Source organism: Lycorma delicatula, chromosome 6, assembly GCF_047948215.1.
Source record: "Lycorma delicatula isolate Av1 chromosome 6, ASM4794821v1, whole genome shotgun sequence".
NCBI classification, from domain to species: domain Eukaryota; kingdom Metazoa; phylum Arthropoda; class Insecta; order Hemiptera; family Fulgoridae; genus Lycorma; species Lycorma delicatula.
Window position 1 is genome coordinate 61,428,407 of NC_134460.1, and position 18,152 is coordinate 61,446,558.

Here is an 18,152-nt window from a genome sequence, read left to right on the forward strand (position 1 = left end):
TCTCATATATCTTCATCATACATGTAGTTGGGCGTTTCATCAAAATCGAGTGGAAGGAGAATAAAGGAAAGTTGTAGATAGGTAGTATACTATCAAAATAGACGTTGGAGAACGAATGCTGTGTAAAGTGGATCAGCTACCCTCAAAGAAGTCTTGAATCACTTCTTTTTTCCATTTCCGCTTTGCACCGTCCTAAGAAACATCACTATCTCTACATCACCCTCTCTTGTACTGCTTCTGCTTCTCATCTGAACAGAGAACAGGGGTTACAAAATTGAATCCATTGCTTTACAGGCCGGTTGGTTATGCCGTATTTCTTACGCTACCACCTCAATACGGAAAATACTTTATCTTCCTATTTTCTTGTTATCTCAAGCAAATAAGTTCTGAAATTTTTTTATATCCAGAAAACATAAAAATATAAAAAAGTAACAAAATTTACTACGAAATATATTTTATTTTTTTCTCTCAATCGTATCTACCCCTTCAATTTCTCTTACATTTATAAACATACTACCATTCTAAAAATCGTACCACTTTTAGATCAAATAAGATATAAAGGTACTAAAATTTATCATAAATAGATAAAATTTAAAGACTTCACGTAATTTGAAAAGATAATCTTTAAAAAAATCTTGAAAAGTTCATAAAAGTGTGTATTTTAATCAATATATTTCAATAAGAAATGACATAATAAAAATAAAATGCTACTTTTATAAAAATACGAGCATTTAACATTTTATTTAAAAACTTCTTTTAAATTAGAACCAATCGAAGCCAAAATTACTTCTCTTACACAATGTAATCAGCATAACAAATATACTACTGACAACCGTAAAATTTTACGAAAATTATTTATAAAAATTTTTAATTTTTTTGTATATACGAGTTTATTTGTATTTTCTCGTACATGATATGTTTAGATCCTGCAATGTCATATCGGTTGTTATTATAATATATATATATATATATATTATTATATATAATATTCTAATCGTTGTATAAAACATAGAAGAAATAAATTTTCAAAATTTTTCAAAAAAAATAGCTACACAAGTGGAAGCATATGCTGACACACCGATATATATTTAAATCTATCTCTAAATCCAATGCAGTTTTTGCTGGAAAAGGTTTCCATAAAAAAAATCTCTTTCGGCACGCCGGAAGACGAAGGTAGATTTCACCGGTGCAAAGCAGGGGATAAAAATAATTTCCACTTTGGTTAAGAAAAACTTCAAATTTACTAAATACGACAATGGTTGCACGTGAAAAAAAGTTCCAGATGTTTAGCATACGAAAAGCCCATTCTTGTTACAATTCCAGCAATATTTTGGCTATCCCTTGCCGTAAGAATTGATCACATCAAAAATTTTTTCAGACAAAATTTTTAGGTAATGCTTAGAGGACTAACGACGACTTTGAACAGATTCGATACTGTGTCTATTAAAGGAGGCATGATTTTTTTTTTTGTCTTCGAAATCCCATTTTTTCCATCCCGTGGACTATTGGTTGGTGATATCAAAAAACTTTACTTAGATAAGAAAGTTATAGCGGTATTTTGTATTTTCGAATAAGCTCCCGCATTTCCACCCTCCATGGTCCAATTTTGCCCATTAACAAACTCGACCGAGATTTTTGGTTGCTGTATTTGATCTATCAATTTAAAAGTGATTGGCGCAAAATTACGCCAGTTATCGTGTTTGCAAGAAAATGAAGTTTAAACTGACTGTGGTTTTGGGGTTTTGGGGATGTGAAACACGAAGATATGTCGAAATTTTCCGGAAGTTTAATCATGGCACTACTACATTTACATAAAAAAAGATATCTATCTTTCTTTTAAAAAAGAAAGGTAGCTTTCTTATGAAATCTACCTAAAAAAAGATATTTCCATGTAATGATTTCAAAAATGTTCTATTTCTAATGATCCGTGATTATAAACCACAAATTGCACAACTATAAAGCAAAACAAATTAAACTAGTAATAAACGATAGATAAACAGAAAGCAAAAATTGTTAGTGCAAGAAATTATACTAAATACTATTTAAAAACATATACACAGATGTATTGAAACAAACAAGTATGTTGTATTATAGTTATCATTATAACATCCCAAAAAATGTTGTTAGTTTATAAACGGAAGGTTATACAACGTAACTAGTTTAAGGTTTTAGTAAAAGCAAATATAATCTCTCAAGCATTATGATACATTATACACATGTATCGTCTATCAAACTTTAAATACAGATGATATTTTTACAATAATGGAGCAAGGAATATAAACTATATCGTCGTAAAAGTTTATCATGTACCAAGCTAATCAAAACGAAATTTCATTTTTACTCACTACAGAAATTACTTGCTCAAGATTAGTGCTTGACTATTTTATTTAATAAAATTAAATTTGATCAAACTTATTAACTGGTTAATTTAGAAAGAAAAAATACAGTAAATTAATTCGACAGAATAAATGCAATATCGTATGCTTTTTATTAAAATTTTAATTTTTACAAGTAGTAGTTACTACTAATGCGTTTTTTGGGGTTTTTTTTTTAATTAGACATTGTTTCATATATGGGAATGAATATAAATATTTGATTACGTTTAACTAAAATAAAGCATAATGATAAAGAGACTTAATAACGTATTTATTGTTCTCACAGAAAAGCTAGATTATTTTATACTGAATAAAAAAAAATTAGTTCTAGAACAAAACGGAATTAAGAAAGGAATAAATAGGAAAAATAAGAAAATAACGCCCGATAATCGTTGCAAAAAAGTCTCTAAAACTGATGGCTATTTCGACTGTTAAAAACACAATCATTAGTAGATACTATGAAATGGTATAACATAAATAAATTAAAAAAAGAAGAATCAATTGTTTAACAAATATTTCTACTAGTTTTTATAGAATAAAAAAAATGTAAATAAACGAATGATGAGAAAGCAAATACAATTACTAACGTTTTACGCAATCGCAACTAAAAGCATAAAATTGGTTAAAAACAGTATAACCGCTGAAACCTCCAACTCAGATTGACTACTGAAATCTAATGCATACTCTGTATATAGGGTAGGATAAGATAAAAATTTATTTCGAGGTAAATATAGATGTCACGAACATCTAATAGCAAATACGTCTCTAACAACAGTATTTACACCAAACGATTAAAATTATTTAATAGCAAAAATTCAGTTTCTTTATCTTTCTTGAAAAAATAATTTCTAAATTTTTATTTGCGCTTATGGAAACAATAACAATAAAAATCTTTGAAAAGAATGGTGCAAATGTAATGAACATTTTACATTAGAAACACGGCAGCAAACTAAAAACTTCGTAGCATCGAAATTTTTATGAAATGCGTGTGTAGAGAGAAGAAATGATTTTGGCAAGTTATTTTCACCTAATTTAAAGATTTTAACATTATATTTTTTAAAACGTTAATTGATAGATAAATAACGATATTTCCTTTCATTTCATAATTTTAATTCAATGTGGTACTTATCAATTCCAAACAATAAAATTATTGAATTCTTTTTGTAATTTTGCGAGAGATTGAAAGTTGTACATTATTTGCACCATTCATTACCCTATTTGTAATTCTAAAAAAAATTACGATTTCAAAAATACTATGCCTATTTCGTCCAAATTAAGTCAGACTATTAAATCGATAAAACCTGTGTTTAGTTCGTAAATACAGGTTTTATCGATTGGCACATGGAGAAGACTTATTTTAATGATGTTACACAAACATTCAACAAAATCTATTTTTTTTTAAATTCCGAAACCCTAAAAATAACAAACACAATTTTTATATGTTTAAGTTTTATTTCCTGCTAAATGAAAATAATTTTTTACCCTCCTCACTGAAAAAGATAAATTGAATAATCTTTTTTAATTAACTCTTTCACCAAATCACCAACACATTTGTATTTCACTTTATTTTTTGTAATTTAAGCGTTATCTGAGTGGTAATTTAGAAGTAAACTAAACGTTATTTTAAGGGGTAATGAGTAATTAAAAAAAAAAATACCTACTGTTTGGGATATGTTGCATATCTCAAGACATTACTCAAGATAATACCTCTCAAGACAATATCTACAAGAATATTTCAATGAATAATCATTTAGATTTAAAAAATTATTCATTATGTCAAATTTTTAATATATATAAATGGATAGAAACATAGCTTCATATTTATAAATAAAGTTAATCTGAGACTCACATTGACATCCAATTAAACTATTCAGTATTAAATCTAAATATATATTTCTGCCGGAGCGCGCGTGCATAGAATACGAACAAATGAGAAATTTAATGAATGGAAATTTCTCAGTACTGTAAAATATACACACACATAATATATATATATATATATATATATATATATATATATACATATTACTAAATACGGAAAATTAATTTATACAGATTACCAAGAGGAAACCTGATATTAATATAATACCAAATGAAACTACTGCACACGATAATAATCCTTTCAAATACTATATAATTATATATGTCAAACATTTTACCATTATTATTTGTTACAAATAGCGTATTATTTAAATAGATCCCGTAAAAACAAAGACTTCTTGAAATATTTGAATAATTATTAAACGAAAAAATCAATTAAATTAAGATGTTCATCTTTGAAATTATCTACATTTGAAGGTGATTAAAATATGAAAATAGAAAAACTGTAGTAACTTAAATACTTTACAGCCTTCAGAAACATTTAAAAATATATTAATTTATCAACTTACGGGATCTATTTAAATAATACGCTATTTGTAACAAATAATAATGGTAAAATGTTTGACATATATAATTATATAGTATTTGAAAGGATTATTATCGTGTGCAGTAGTTTCATTTGGTATTATATTAATATCAGGTTTCCTCTTGGTAATCTGTATAAATTAATTTTCCGTATTTAGTAATATGTATATATATATATATATATATATATATATATATATATATATATATATATATATATATATTATGTGTGTGTATATTTTACAGTACTGAGAAATTTCCATTCATTAAATTTCTCATTTGTTCGTATTCTATGCACGCGCGCTCCGGCAGAAATATATATTTAGATTTAATACTGAATAGTTTAATTGGATGTCAATGTGAGTCTCAGATTAACTTTATTTATAAATATGAAGCTATGTTTCTATCCATTTATATATATTAAAAATTTGACATAATGAATAATTTTTTAAATCTAAATGATTATTCATTGAAATATAGTTGATAAATTAATATATTTTTAAATGTTTCTGAAGGCTGTAAAGTATTTAAGTTACTACAGTTTTTCTATTTTCATATTTTAATCACCTTCAAATGTAGATAATTTCAAAGATGAACATCTTAATTTAATTGATTTTTTCGTTTAATAATTATTCAAATATTTCAAGAAGTCTTTGTTTTTTTAGAGTATCTTATTTGAATATTTACTTTATGAACTAAAGCGTTATTATGAATTTAATGGTTAGTAATAATTTATTGAAATTAAATCTATTTCTCATTTGAAATATGAAATAAATTTAAGTTCAATTAATATTAACATCTATAGAAGAAAACAAACCAAGAAAGTTTGTCATTTGTATGTATAAATTATACAGCTGATCATGACTTATCATAGAAAACTGTTATTTTATTATCAAATTTTCACAATATAAATACTAATGACAATTATAGTTTATTGTTTAACATTTATAAACAGTAAAATGCCTTATTACATGTCAAACACCAACATATGGACAGCCGTACATTGTTTGTAACAATACTTAATTGCCTAATTATAGTTACATAATGTTAATTATTGTTACGTGCTGGTCTCCGTGGCGCGAGTGGTAGTGTCTCGGCCTTTCTTGCGGAGGTCCTGGGTTCGAATCCCGGTCAGACATGACATTTTCACACGCTAAAAAAATTATCATTCATCGTATCCTCTGAAGTTACACAAAACGGTGATCCCGGGGGTTAAAAAAAAAACAAAAACAAAACCTAATTATGAAAGTTACCCAGCAGTGGTGTCATCTGAATTTCATAAAAGTAGAATAACAATTGTAGATATACTACGTCTTCTTTTTTTTTCTGTTTAGCCTCCGGAAACACCGTATGGTATTACTTCAGAGGATGATATGTATGAATGTAAATGAAGGGTAGTCTTGTATAGTCTCAGATTGATCATTCCTGATATGTGAGGTTAATTGAAACCTAACCACCAATACCTTTGATTTTATTAATCGTGTAAAACAATCACTGAGAGCAAGGTGGCAAAGTGACTGGGCGACTACCGTCGATAATAAACTCCGACGGATTAAAGATTCAGTGTTGCCATGGGGCTCCTCTTGCAGAAAATCTCATCGTGAGGAACTGGTCCACTGCCGGTTACCGATAGGACATACATGAATCACACACGAATACCTAATGTCAGGAGAAGTCCCACCCCTATGCACACGATGCAACTGCCGCATGATTGTGCACCACATTCTCGTGGACTGCATATGTTATGCGGCGTTGCATCGTAAGTTTAATCTATCTAGAAACATCCGTGATATTTTGTACAATAATAACGAAATTTTGGACCGGATGTTTCTGTTTTTTCACAGTACCAGGTTACTGCAAAAAATTTAATAATATCATATATATTTTTATGCTAGAAGAGTTGCTGATAATTTTTAACCTTTACTTTCAATTTTGATTTTTTTGGTTCTATGTCTTTAATTTTATTATCCGAGAAGGGAGCATTTTGTACAACCCATCGGAATTAGGTAAGTTTTATATAGTTTCTTTATTCGATTATTTTATCTTTTATATTTTAAAGACTTCGTCTGCGGTATTAGTTTTGAGTTTTATTTTACCTTCTTGACTCTTGTTTTAATAAATTTTTATTATATGATTAATATTAATTTTACACCTTATAAGTTTTATTATTTTGGAGTTATTTTACCCTGTTATTAATAAAATTCCGGGCTGTGATAACGCCCAAGCGTTTTTCGCCCACAAACGAAAAAAAAATCATGACTAATCCGGTGAGTTAAGTTTATTACGCCTACCAATAATAATAAAACTCTACTTAAATATTTAAAATTTTGGATTCAGTAATAGAATATTAATAAATGACGTAACGAGAAATAACGCCACTCCTTGAATTTAACAAAATTCTATTTCTGTTTAAAAAAACAAAATTTTCTTGTTTTTTTTTTTCTTTTATAAATCCGTAAATAATTTGTATAGCTCAAATAAGAATAAATTAAATCATTTTTAAGTTTAATGACAAATAATTTTTTTTTTTTAATAAAAATTGCTAAATCAATTTATGTTTGTAATTTCTAATAAACACAATAAAGCATAAAAAAATATGAGGGAATGAGATGTTTAAACAACCAGAAAACGCTTAAAATCAGTTTATAAAATAAATTAAAATTAGTTCGTCAAATATTAATTTATTTTGTTGGTTTCAATGTTTCTGAACTGCTTACCACGTTGTCCACGATCTTAAAGAAAGCTTGAGGTTATTGTTAAATAGCTTGTTAGTATCTTAAGGAAAAGGGATTTGTATTGTAAGGTTGTATACCTCATTTCATGGTCCATCTATCAGTGAATCGTCCTTTTCATCACGATGACATTCCCTTATCCTTATTTACTTATTTCTTGACGACATTCTGTGGGTTTAGATACGAGTAACTATGAATTGACATCTGCAAAGTTAACGGATCTGTTGAATTGTTATATATTTCTTTCTGTTGGTTTTTTTTTTGGTGAGGGGGAAACTTTATCTATAGGATTATGACCTACTTCCTATAGAAAAACTGTTTTTCTAATTCGGCTGCTGCTTAAGAATTCCAATACGGGATGTAATATTTGCCACATGATAAAATCAGCTCTTATAATACTTCCACAGTAAAACAGGTTTCATTAGAATTAAATTTCGTTCATAATCATGATTAATATGCATATAAATTTAAAAATAAAAGTGATACAGATAAAAATATGTAATAATTAAAGAGTTATTACTTTAACATTGACATTAGTAATCAAACACAAGTTACTTACATGCATTATGATTTCTGAGTTCATTTTGTATGAATAAGAAAGATGGGACACTTTACCTGCAAAAAAAAAAAATTATTCTAGACAAAATATTTTAACAAGTAAGTTAAATACAATACATTTATACATAATGAAGTTATAACATTGTAAAAATAATACTGATAAAGTTTTTCATGAAAGTATATGATGTAAAATAAAATAAAGGCGAATGTAATATAATGTTGTTTTTTTTTTTAATAAATTATCATACATTAACAAAATTTAATCTCTTTTTATTGCTAAACTATCGTAGCAGAACATCAGTAAATATTTTCAAAATTCTGGAAGTAGATTAATTTAGAACCGTTTTGAAACTTTTATGTCTAATGACATTGTACTGTATGATATTAGTTATGATATCACCTATAAGATATTTATGTAAGCATATAAGAAAAAGCGAAAGTTTTATTAGTTATACTTACAATATTTAATTGTTTATAGAAAGAGGCTGATAGTTCAAAAAGATACAAAGCAGAAATTTAACATCTTTTATTGAAAGACAAAACAATTACTATATATAAAATGTACTAAATTAATAAAACAGGAAAATTACGAATATGAAAACTATAAAGCGGAATGCATAAAAAAAGAAAGTATTATTTCAAGAAGAAATAAAGGCAATGTGTGGTACGGTTAAACGAGAAAAAATACATAAACATGAAATTCATGAATCTCTAGAGTTTAATAATATCGGCAATGATCCAACAAGAATACGTACAATAAGATAAAATTCTGCCTTCAAAAGATTCTTACTTTTATCCGAAGATAACATGTGACTTTATTTAAAGCCAATTTATTCGCAAACGTTTGGTATTCCTATCTCAACAAAATTAAAAAAAAAAACACCCACACACAAAATAAGAAAATAAACATTACACAAAATTTTTTCTACTTTAAAAAAAAATTTATTTACATCCTCAACTTAAAAATATTTCCATGTAAAATCAATAAAGCTCAAAAATATTTTTGAAAATTCCTACAATTTGTGTCAAATAAGTAAAAACAAAATTTAGTTTTTACAAGTAAAATTGCATCAAAGTTAATGTTTAATAATATTTTTTTTTTTTAATAAAAAGTAGGTCTTAAAATGGAAGCTCCTATGTAGATCCTAAGTTGAAAATTATCCTCATTTTTTTGGAAGTAACTATTTACTACCAAGTTCCAACAAAATTCGCAGTAAAAATTATTTCTTATTCATCACACATAGATAACTTTATCATTTTCAATGTAACATACACACAAACTAAACTATCAATTAAAGGTATAAATAATAGTAAAAAATAAATTTGTTTTATAAACAAAATTATAAATTGTCTTTCTTTGTCTTACTAATATTCAGAGTTATTCACCTTAAAATTATATGCAAAAACTAACTACCACATGTACACGGTTTTTCTTCACTCACCAACGCCAAAAAAAAACCGTTTTAATTCATTCATACTTAGATAAATAACAATACTATTTACTCTCATGGTTTTCAAAATGTATTCAATGTAATACAACTCATTGTGGAAATAGTGATTATGATAATGAAATAACAGACACGATTGTTCCTAGACAAAAGAGAAGTAATAATAATTATAATAATACAAATTAAAAAAAAAAAAAAAAAAACAGTTTTATCTCAGACTAACAAAATCATTACTTTTCTATAACAAAAACTCGGCCGTTGAAAGCCTTTGTTTGTTTTAAAAGAAGTATGTTAAAATGTGGGATCCGAACACGTGTTTTTGTTATACAACAACATTTTGCAATGGCTTTCTCATGGTGCATTGTCTCGTACGTTTGATCTGTGACAAGAAATTAATATTTTTATTGGCAAAAGAGAAAATTTGTGAATGAGTATTTTTTGGTAAAAAGTATAACTTTTTTGAAAAGCAAAAGAAATACTTTGAAGAATCTTTCCCTGCAGGGAAGAAACAAACACCTCTGAAAGACGACTGAGACAATTTTAGCTTTTTCAAAGCTATGACAAAGAAAAATGAATGAAAACGGAGGTAAAGAAGATTTCTCCTTGTTGCGAAAGTATTTTACCCGTAATAGAGGTTCATTTCTGTCGAAATATAAAATCCATTTTTGAAGAACACATATCACAGATTACTACCTACTTTCAGAAATATTTTTAAAATTATTATATCAATAACTTTACAAAGATTCAAAAAAACTTAATGCCAGTGATCGATTTAAATTTACTGCTGCAAAAAAAATTCTTATTGAGTTGTCTTAAGAATGGAATTAACTGAAATTTTATGTTAGTAAAATATGAATATCTGTTCCTAAGTGGTAAAGGTCAGAGAATTTTAATTCTATTTGCGACTTCTTATTTATGGGAAGCTGGCTGGGTTTTGGCAGTTGCTGTGATATCTAAGTATCGCGTAATCTATGTGTAGTAGAAATTGAAGATGGCTGCGTCTAGCTTAATTTCAAGATTTGAGAAATGTTCTGGTATCAACAGGTTCATCCATCCAACTGATTATTATAAACAGTAGAATTTGCTTAATTATTTGCCTGGGATGTAAAAAGTGTAAACTATTTTTACCCAATCCTCCTTGAAAAACCGTCATTGGCTAGTTTGCAAAGTGTACTTGATAGAATTTGAGAACACATGGCTTGGAAATATCTGGATTCAGCATGGGCGCTGAAGTTAGGTAAAATTTGAAAGCCATTGTTATTAATGTAGTAAGCGTAGATTCTGGAGTTGTACTATTGCTAATTCATATTTTAACACTTAAAAAAATAGTTTTTCGTTCGTATTTTAAACATTTATTTGTTTATCATTAGACACATTTCATTTAGATGTACAAATTATAGACTTATGTATTAATGTAGAATATAGATTTAGATGCAGATGTAGTAATTTTAAGGAAAAATTAAATTTAAATTCACTTCTTATTGATTTTAGTAATGTCATAACATTCGTAGAGAATATAAACAAAAAAATTATAATCTTAAACTTACCATGAGAATAAATTAATAAAAATAGCTTTTAGAATAAAACAAAAATAACTTAACTAAATTCTAAAAAATGTATGAATTGTTTGTTTTATTTTTATTAAAAAAATTACTGTTTAACTTTTGTATACACTTGATATGTTTGACTTTACGGGAGTATATTGTAGGAATAATTACGAGCAAGAAGGGATTCAGTAACAAGTTTCCGGATCGATGGTAGGAAGTTAAAAGGAAATAACTAGGAAGAGATGAAAGGATATTGGTTCACCTAAAATCCGCAATTATTGGAAGACTCATTAAAGCGACGTTAAAAACGACACACTAAAGTTTTTGTGGAAGTATTATTAGACCTCCTACTGTTTCTGTTGTAAATTACAAAATTTTGTTACAGACTTATAAATTTTATGGAAATTATTTTTAAGGAATACATTCTAAACATGCTTTTTTATACAACATGGTATTTCATATTTTAACATTTTAAAACATATAAGTGCCTTTGTACTTAAAATAGTTTACCTATACTTTGTACTTAATAATAGTCATTTATTTCTATATATGATTTTTAAAGAAAGAAAAATAAAGAAAAAAAATATTACATGCTCCTAGTTTAAATATGTGCAACTTTACAAAGCTTGTTAAGTTTAAAACTACTTGTATAGTAACTAAATTTGGAACTTGTAAATACTGAGTAGTTCTATAATAAAATCAGGTTGATTGTTTGAAGATAATGTTGTTATAAAAAAATATACGAGATTAAATAAACTGCTTAAATACTATAACGCTAAAAATATTACCATAATTAGTATAGGTAAATTTATAAAACTATCTCTCGTAGTTAACGATTTCAGAAACCCCATTATTTCCGCTTTTCAATAAACAAGAAAGTGAGCGACATTTCTGTTTGATATGTATCAGAATATCACATTGTAAACTCTAGACTATATATATATATATATACATATACATATCCTTAAATTTAACAAAATTTGAAAATTCTACTAATTAAGATATATATATATATATATATATATATATATATATACAGAAATTAATCCACCGTGTAAAGTACCATTAATTAATAAAAAGTTAGGAAAAATTTTTCAGACCTTCTATAATAAATATTTCTTTAAATACATTTAACTGATAAGATAGATAAAAAGAAGGGCGTTGTTCTAGCACTAAGGAATATTGGTGTATATGTATATATATATATATATATATATGAACATATTTTTAATAAAAGGATTACAAGCAGGTAAAGATAAGTATCTGTATTGCATTACATTTTTCAATAATGTGTACATATTTAAGATCCATTTATTGTTAATATAATCATACAATACATTTAATGTTAGTAAAATGATTTGGAATATTTTTTAAAGGTTCGTTCGATTATGCCCATTATATTATTCTTAAAATACAAATGGAATAAAATAAATTATAATAGATTTGAATCGTTATAATCATAAAAAATTGTTTTTTTTTTTTAAATAAAGTTATATTAGAAGATAGAATATTGGAAAATTACGTTCGGTTACAATTTTCAATTACATGTAATTTATTATATGAATAATTTAACAATCAATCATTTGTGTAAACTTATATCTGGGTAGAGTTAAGCAAAAATCGGATAAAAGTTTGTTTGTTCAAAATAGTAAATAAAATACAGTGATTGGATTAATGCGTTTTTAAAAGTAAGGCCATTTTATATAATAATAGGAAATAACACAAGAAGGTTTAGTATTAATTATGTAGCTCTGGGTTGAGAAATGTAAATCGTCCGTCCAGACGTTTGTTGTGAAATTGAAATTTTTTTGACAGATTTTTTTTCTTTTGGGGGGAGCAGTTTGAGATTGAGCATACAACCCGGTTAGCCAAATTAATTCCCAATTAATTAAATATTATCACTAATGTGATAATATTTTATATTTTATTATTTAGGAGAAGTAAGAATTAAATCGATAAGTAAAATATGATTACATTACAATATGTAAATTTACATATGTAAAATGTATAATTACATTTCGAAACATACATTAATGTTTAATTACGAAATGTATAATTACATTTCGAAGAAGCAAACTTCTTTAAAACCATATCTTGAAGCTTCACGAATAGCAGTAAATAGATTCTATATTTTGGTTTTCAGCAAGACAAGTCATAGAAGAAAAGATATCATGCATAAACTTTATCATTACTTAAATAAAACCATCTTCGTGGAGAAAACATCGTTTGATAATCAAATTCTTAAGTGGTAGAATTATTAACGACTGATCAATAAGAAAATATATATATATATATATATATATATATATATATAATTTGGCTTTAAAAAAAAAGGTAATCTATAGATTTTTTTAAATTTATTTATTTTTTTGTATGAATCTGTAAAGATTTTTTTTTATAAATTAAATATTTTATTTTTAATTATAATTATCAGAAACACTCTTCAAACAATTAGCATACCAATACATTGAACACTCGAAACAATAATAAAAAATAATAATTATAAATAAAATTAAATTAGTATATATTTAAAATATCTACGATTAATAATGTCCATGAGTGTTACAATATCAGACAATTAAAATGATACATATATTTACACTTAAACGTAATAAGAAATTGGAAAAAAAATAAAATCGTTTGTTAAAACAACGGGATCATATAAAACCAACAGATAAAAAAATACATAAACGCATTAACTACGCTTTTTAACATTTTTTTTCTTTCTTTTAGAAGGGGAAAAACACCTCCGTCGCCCGGAATAAAACATTATAACAAAAAATACTAAAACTAGGCTAAAAACTAAAATATAAAAAAACAAAAAATACAAATTATTCCACAGATAAAATATCACTGAATATTACTTAAAATTGATGTCACGTGATCACATTTTATCATTTCCAAATATTTTGAGAAAAATAATGATGGAATTTTAAAAGTACAAAAGACCTTTGTCAGAAAAAGAGTAACTCTAAAAAACTCATGTTTACACAGAAGCTAGTGTGCGAGTCAAATGAATCTAATAGCATCAAAGAATAGGATCTCTAATAATACTAGTAATATTTTAATTTTGTTTCTAATCTTGCAACCAAAATCACATATTAACATTTTTTTTCATTTTTTCTGTTTTTAACATTACCAAATGTTACATTCTCTCTCACCAAATCTATATATATAAAAATGATAAGTTCGTTTGTGTACGCTTCAAAAACTCAAAATGTTCTGCACCGATTGAGCTCAAATTTTGGCACGATATATAACCCGCATCAAAGATGGTTTTTATCTATTTTTAATAAATCTATCTATCTATTTTTAATTTGAAAATTTTTAATTTGGAAATGTAAACAAAGGAAAACCAATCAGATCAATGCAAGATGGCCCTGTCAAACACAACGACCAATCACAAAGAGCCCGTATGGCCGTTGCCAATGTAAACAAAATTACAACTGATTAAGTAACAAATTTCTTTGAATTATATTTAACAGCTAAAATATCTGTACTTTATTAAAAAAAAAAACACCAAAACAAACAGAAAAGCCACCAAGAAGGATGACTTACAGTAAATAAATTAAAACACCCAACATTCTTATAGCCCAGATAGACTTAAGACTATGCAAACAAAAAAAGTCGAAATGACCAAATACACAGAAAATAATAACCCTACATAATGACCAACAAATCCTTTGTTAGGTTAAATATTCACTTTTGTCTGAATTTACAGAAGGCATTTACAACGAAGCATTGATAAATATTGAAGACAAGTGCTTAGCTAATGCAAATAAAGTTCTTAGTCAATTGGGAATGCCAGCACCCACCCGAGCTGCGATTGCTTCATTTGATGTGAATTTACGTCGTGAACAGAGTTACAACATTGATGATCTTCAGTCATATGTCCAATCAAACATTCCCAAATTAACGCGTGAACAGAAAGGCATTTATGATCGCATAATGCAAATGATAAATGACGGAGTTGAGGGGACCTTCTTCTTCGATGCGCCAGGTGGAACTAGGAAAACATTCCTCATTAGATTGATTCTAGCAACGGTTCGATCAAAAAATGACATAGCCTTAGCTCTTGCTTCGTCTGGAATAGCTGCGACATTGTTACCAGGTGGAAGGACTGCGCATTCAGCTCTGAAGTTGCCATTAAACATGCAAATCATCGAGACTCCCACGTGCAATATTTTCAAAGCATCCTGTATGGGAAAAGTATTACAAAAATGTAAACCCATTGTTTGGGATGAATGCACGATGGCACATAAAAAATAGCTTAAAGCTCTTGATCGATCGTTACGAGATTTGCGTGGAAACGTTCAGCCATTCGGGAATGCTTTGATATTGCTCGCAGGAGATTTTAGGCAAACATTGCCTGTAATTTCTCGATCGACACCAGCAGACGAAATAAATGCTTGCCTGAAATATTCAACACTGTGGCGAGACGTACGTACATTGCAGTTGACTACGAATATGCGTGTCCAGTTGCAGAATGAACCATTAGCTGAGGTATTCTCACGACAGTTACTGGACATTGGAAACGGACAGGTGCCAGTCGATGAGACGTATAGACAAATATCATTTCCTGATAATTTTTGTAATTTAGTAACATCGAAAGAAGAACTGATCGTAAAAGTATTTCCTGCTATTCAAATTAATCATAGAAATCAGGATTGGCTCAGTGAACGAGCTATCCTTGCCGCAAAGAATAAAGATGTCTATCAACTTAATAATGTTATTCAATCCAGCATTCAAAGTGAGGAAATTACATATAAGTCGATAGACACCGTTGTGGAAGCAGATGAAGTAGTTAATTATCCAACGGAATTTTTAAACTCACTTGATCTGCCAGGGATGCCACCACACATATTAAAATTGAAAATAGGTGTGCCAATTATCCTGTTGCGAAATATTAATCAGCCAAAACTCTGCAACGGCACGCGACTTGCAGTTAAGAAATTGATGAATAACGTAGTGGAAGTAAAGATTTTAACGGGGCCTTTCAAAGGTGAAGATGTCTTCATTCCTCGAATACCCATGATCCCGACCGATACACCATTTCAATTTAAAAGATTGCAATTCCCAATTCAATTGGCATTTGCAATCACAATCAATAAAGCTCAAGGCCAATCTTTAGAATTGTTTGGTTTAGATTTAGATGCAGATTGCTTCTCACATGGACAACTTTATGTGCGTGTTCCCGAGTCAGCAAACTAGATAGCCTTTATATCTACGCAGACAGTGGAAAAACAAAAAAATATTGTATATCCACAAGTATTGCAAAATTAAACTTCTATGAAACGCATGGTTTGTTTTGTTTCTCATTTCTCATCCATGCAACCAGAATGTGCCACAGCGATGCGTGGCAGGTACAGCTAGTTAACTAATAAAGATGTCATAATGCACGACCTACCAACCTAGATCACTAATTAGATAGATATTACTAAACATTTCTTTCCTCTTCGAATAGTCACATTGAAATATATATACAATAATTTAAATAAGTCTCTACAATAATAATAGGCTGTTTTATAATTTATACAGTGTTTAATAAAGAAATAGAGAAGAGAGATCTATATATAATAATTAAAACGATTTATAAATTGTTCATTTCCAGGCCTGAAAATATTGAGTGTCATTATCATTAGTATAAGTTAATATAAAGACACGTATGCACATGCGTACGTACTTTAGAAATTTAATATTTTATACTCGATGGATGTACTACTTATTTTTGTCATTACTACTCTAATGCTTAACGAATATTTCAATCTTAATGTAGAAGAAGGTAAGGGAAAATTATCAAGCAAAAACAATGAATTTACTCTCCTATGAGGTAATTAGAGAACTAAGCTATACAGTAAGGAGGCGTCTGAAACTAACAGCAAGAGGAGGTAAGCAAAGTTTCCAACCGGTGTTGGGCTTTTGTGATTAATTGAAATAGGTCCACCGACTAGAACCTGGGGAAATCAGCATCCACCAGTTTTCATTCATTCTCGGAATTATAACAATTCCCCTACCATTTTACTCATACTTAGGTACCATTACTAACTAAACTCCTTTCTATATTTTGAATAGAATCCTCATACCAAACTTCAATTTCTAATATCTAGAATCTCTTTAGGGTTTTTAATAATAATTATTAAGGAACTTCTTAAAGATTTTTCATTTGGAACAACGCTAATGAAAACGTTGCATGATACTTTTTTTTAATTTAAAGATATATTTTACACAAAATTGAAAAAAAAAATTAACAATGAATAAAATGTTTTTAAATATAAATGTCTTCTGATTAAAAATGTCTCAGCTCTACGTATTTTTTACCATTTAATATACAGAAAATAAGTGGGAAAATATCATAAATAAAAAAAAAATTAAAAACAACGCACAAAAGTTTTCGTGTAGTTGTTTTTTCTAAGTTTCCAGTTCTTATATTGTGATACGCAGAAGATGACATACGTATTAAGAACAATCCTTTTTCTGATGATGTGCAAAGTCATCAGAACAAAATTACTACTGTTACTTTCTTCCATTTATTTTTTTCTACCCTCAATTCAATTATTTTTCTTATCCATTGTATAAAAGTGTCCTATCTTTTCTTTCAGCTATTTATAATTCTTCCTGACCATAAAAAAAAACAGTTACAATAAAATATCAAAATTAAAGAAATAAAGCAGTAGTAATACTCGTAAATACTATACAGTAGTGAAATGTAAAACGTTAAAAGATAATAAAAAAAATAAATCTATTATATGTAAAGAAAATAATTATTAAAAGAAGGAAAACATTCTTACTTCATAACAACAGAGAATGCTTTCTTTGAAGAAAGCGCGGTTAAAATTTCAAATTATTTTCCACACAGAAACAGATGAAAAATATTTTCAAAAATCACTACGTTAACGTGGCTATGTTTATGAAACTGGATTTTGTCTTTGGAAACGCGAAAGATAAAACTAAATCTGTCGAAAGGGCGGGCAATAATACTCGTAACTTGATTTTTAAATACAATAATTGAATTTTGGATACGTAGCGTAAGCTAAAATAAATTGAGAGAAGAAAAAATCTATGGCTGATTATAAATATGAATATATA

The 18,152-nt window shown here is 27.6% G+C and overlaps 1 protein-coding gene across 1 annotated transcript in view; it reads right to left on the bottom strand.

Moving 5' to 3' along the window:
• The window catches only part of Yip1d1 (Yip1 domain-containing 1), a 586,067-nt gene that overhangs the window by 280,286 nt on the left and 287,629 nt on the right, over positions 1–18,152 (bottom strand). Inside the window, exon 2 of the mRNA XM_075369948.1 lies at positions 8,073–8,128. Coding sequence (XP_075226063.1) covers positions 8,073–8,096 — 24 coding nt within the window. The 5' untranslated portion in view covers positions 8,097–8,128. The remainder of the gene's footprint in view (positions 1–8,072; positions 8,129–18,152) is intronic.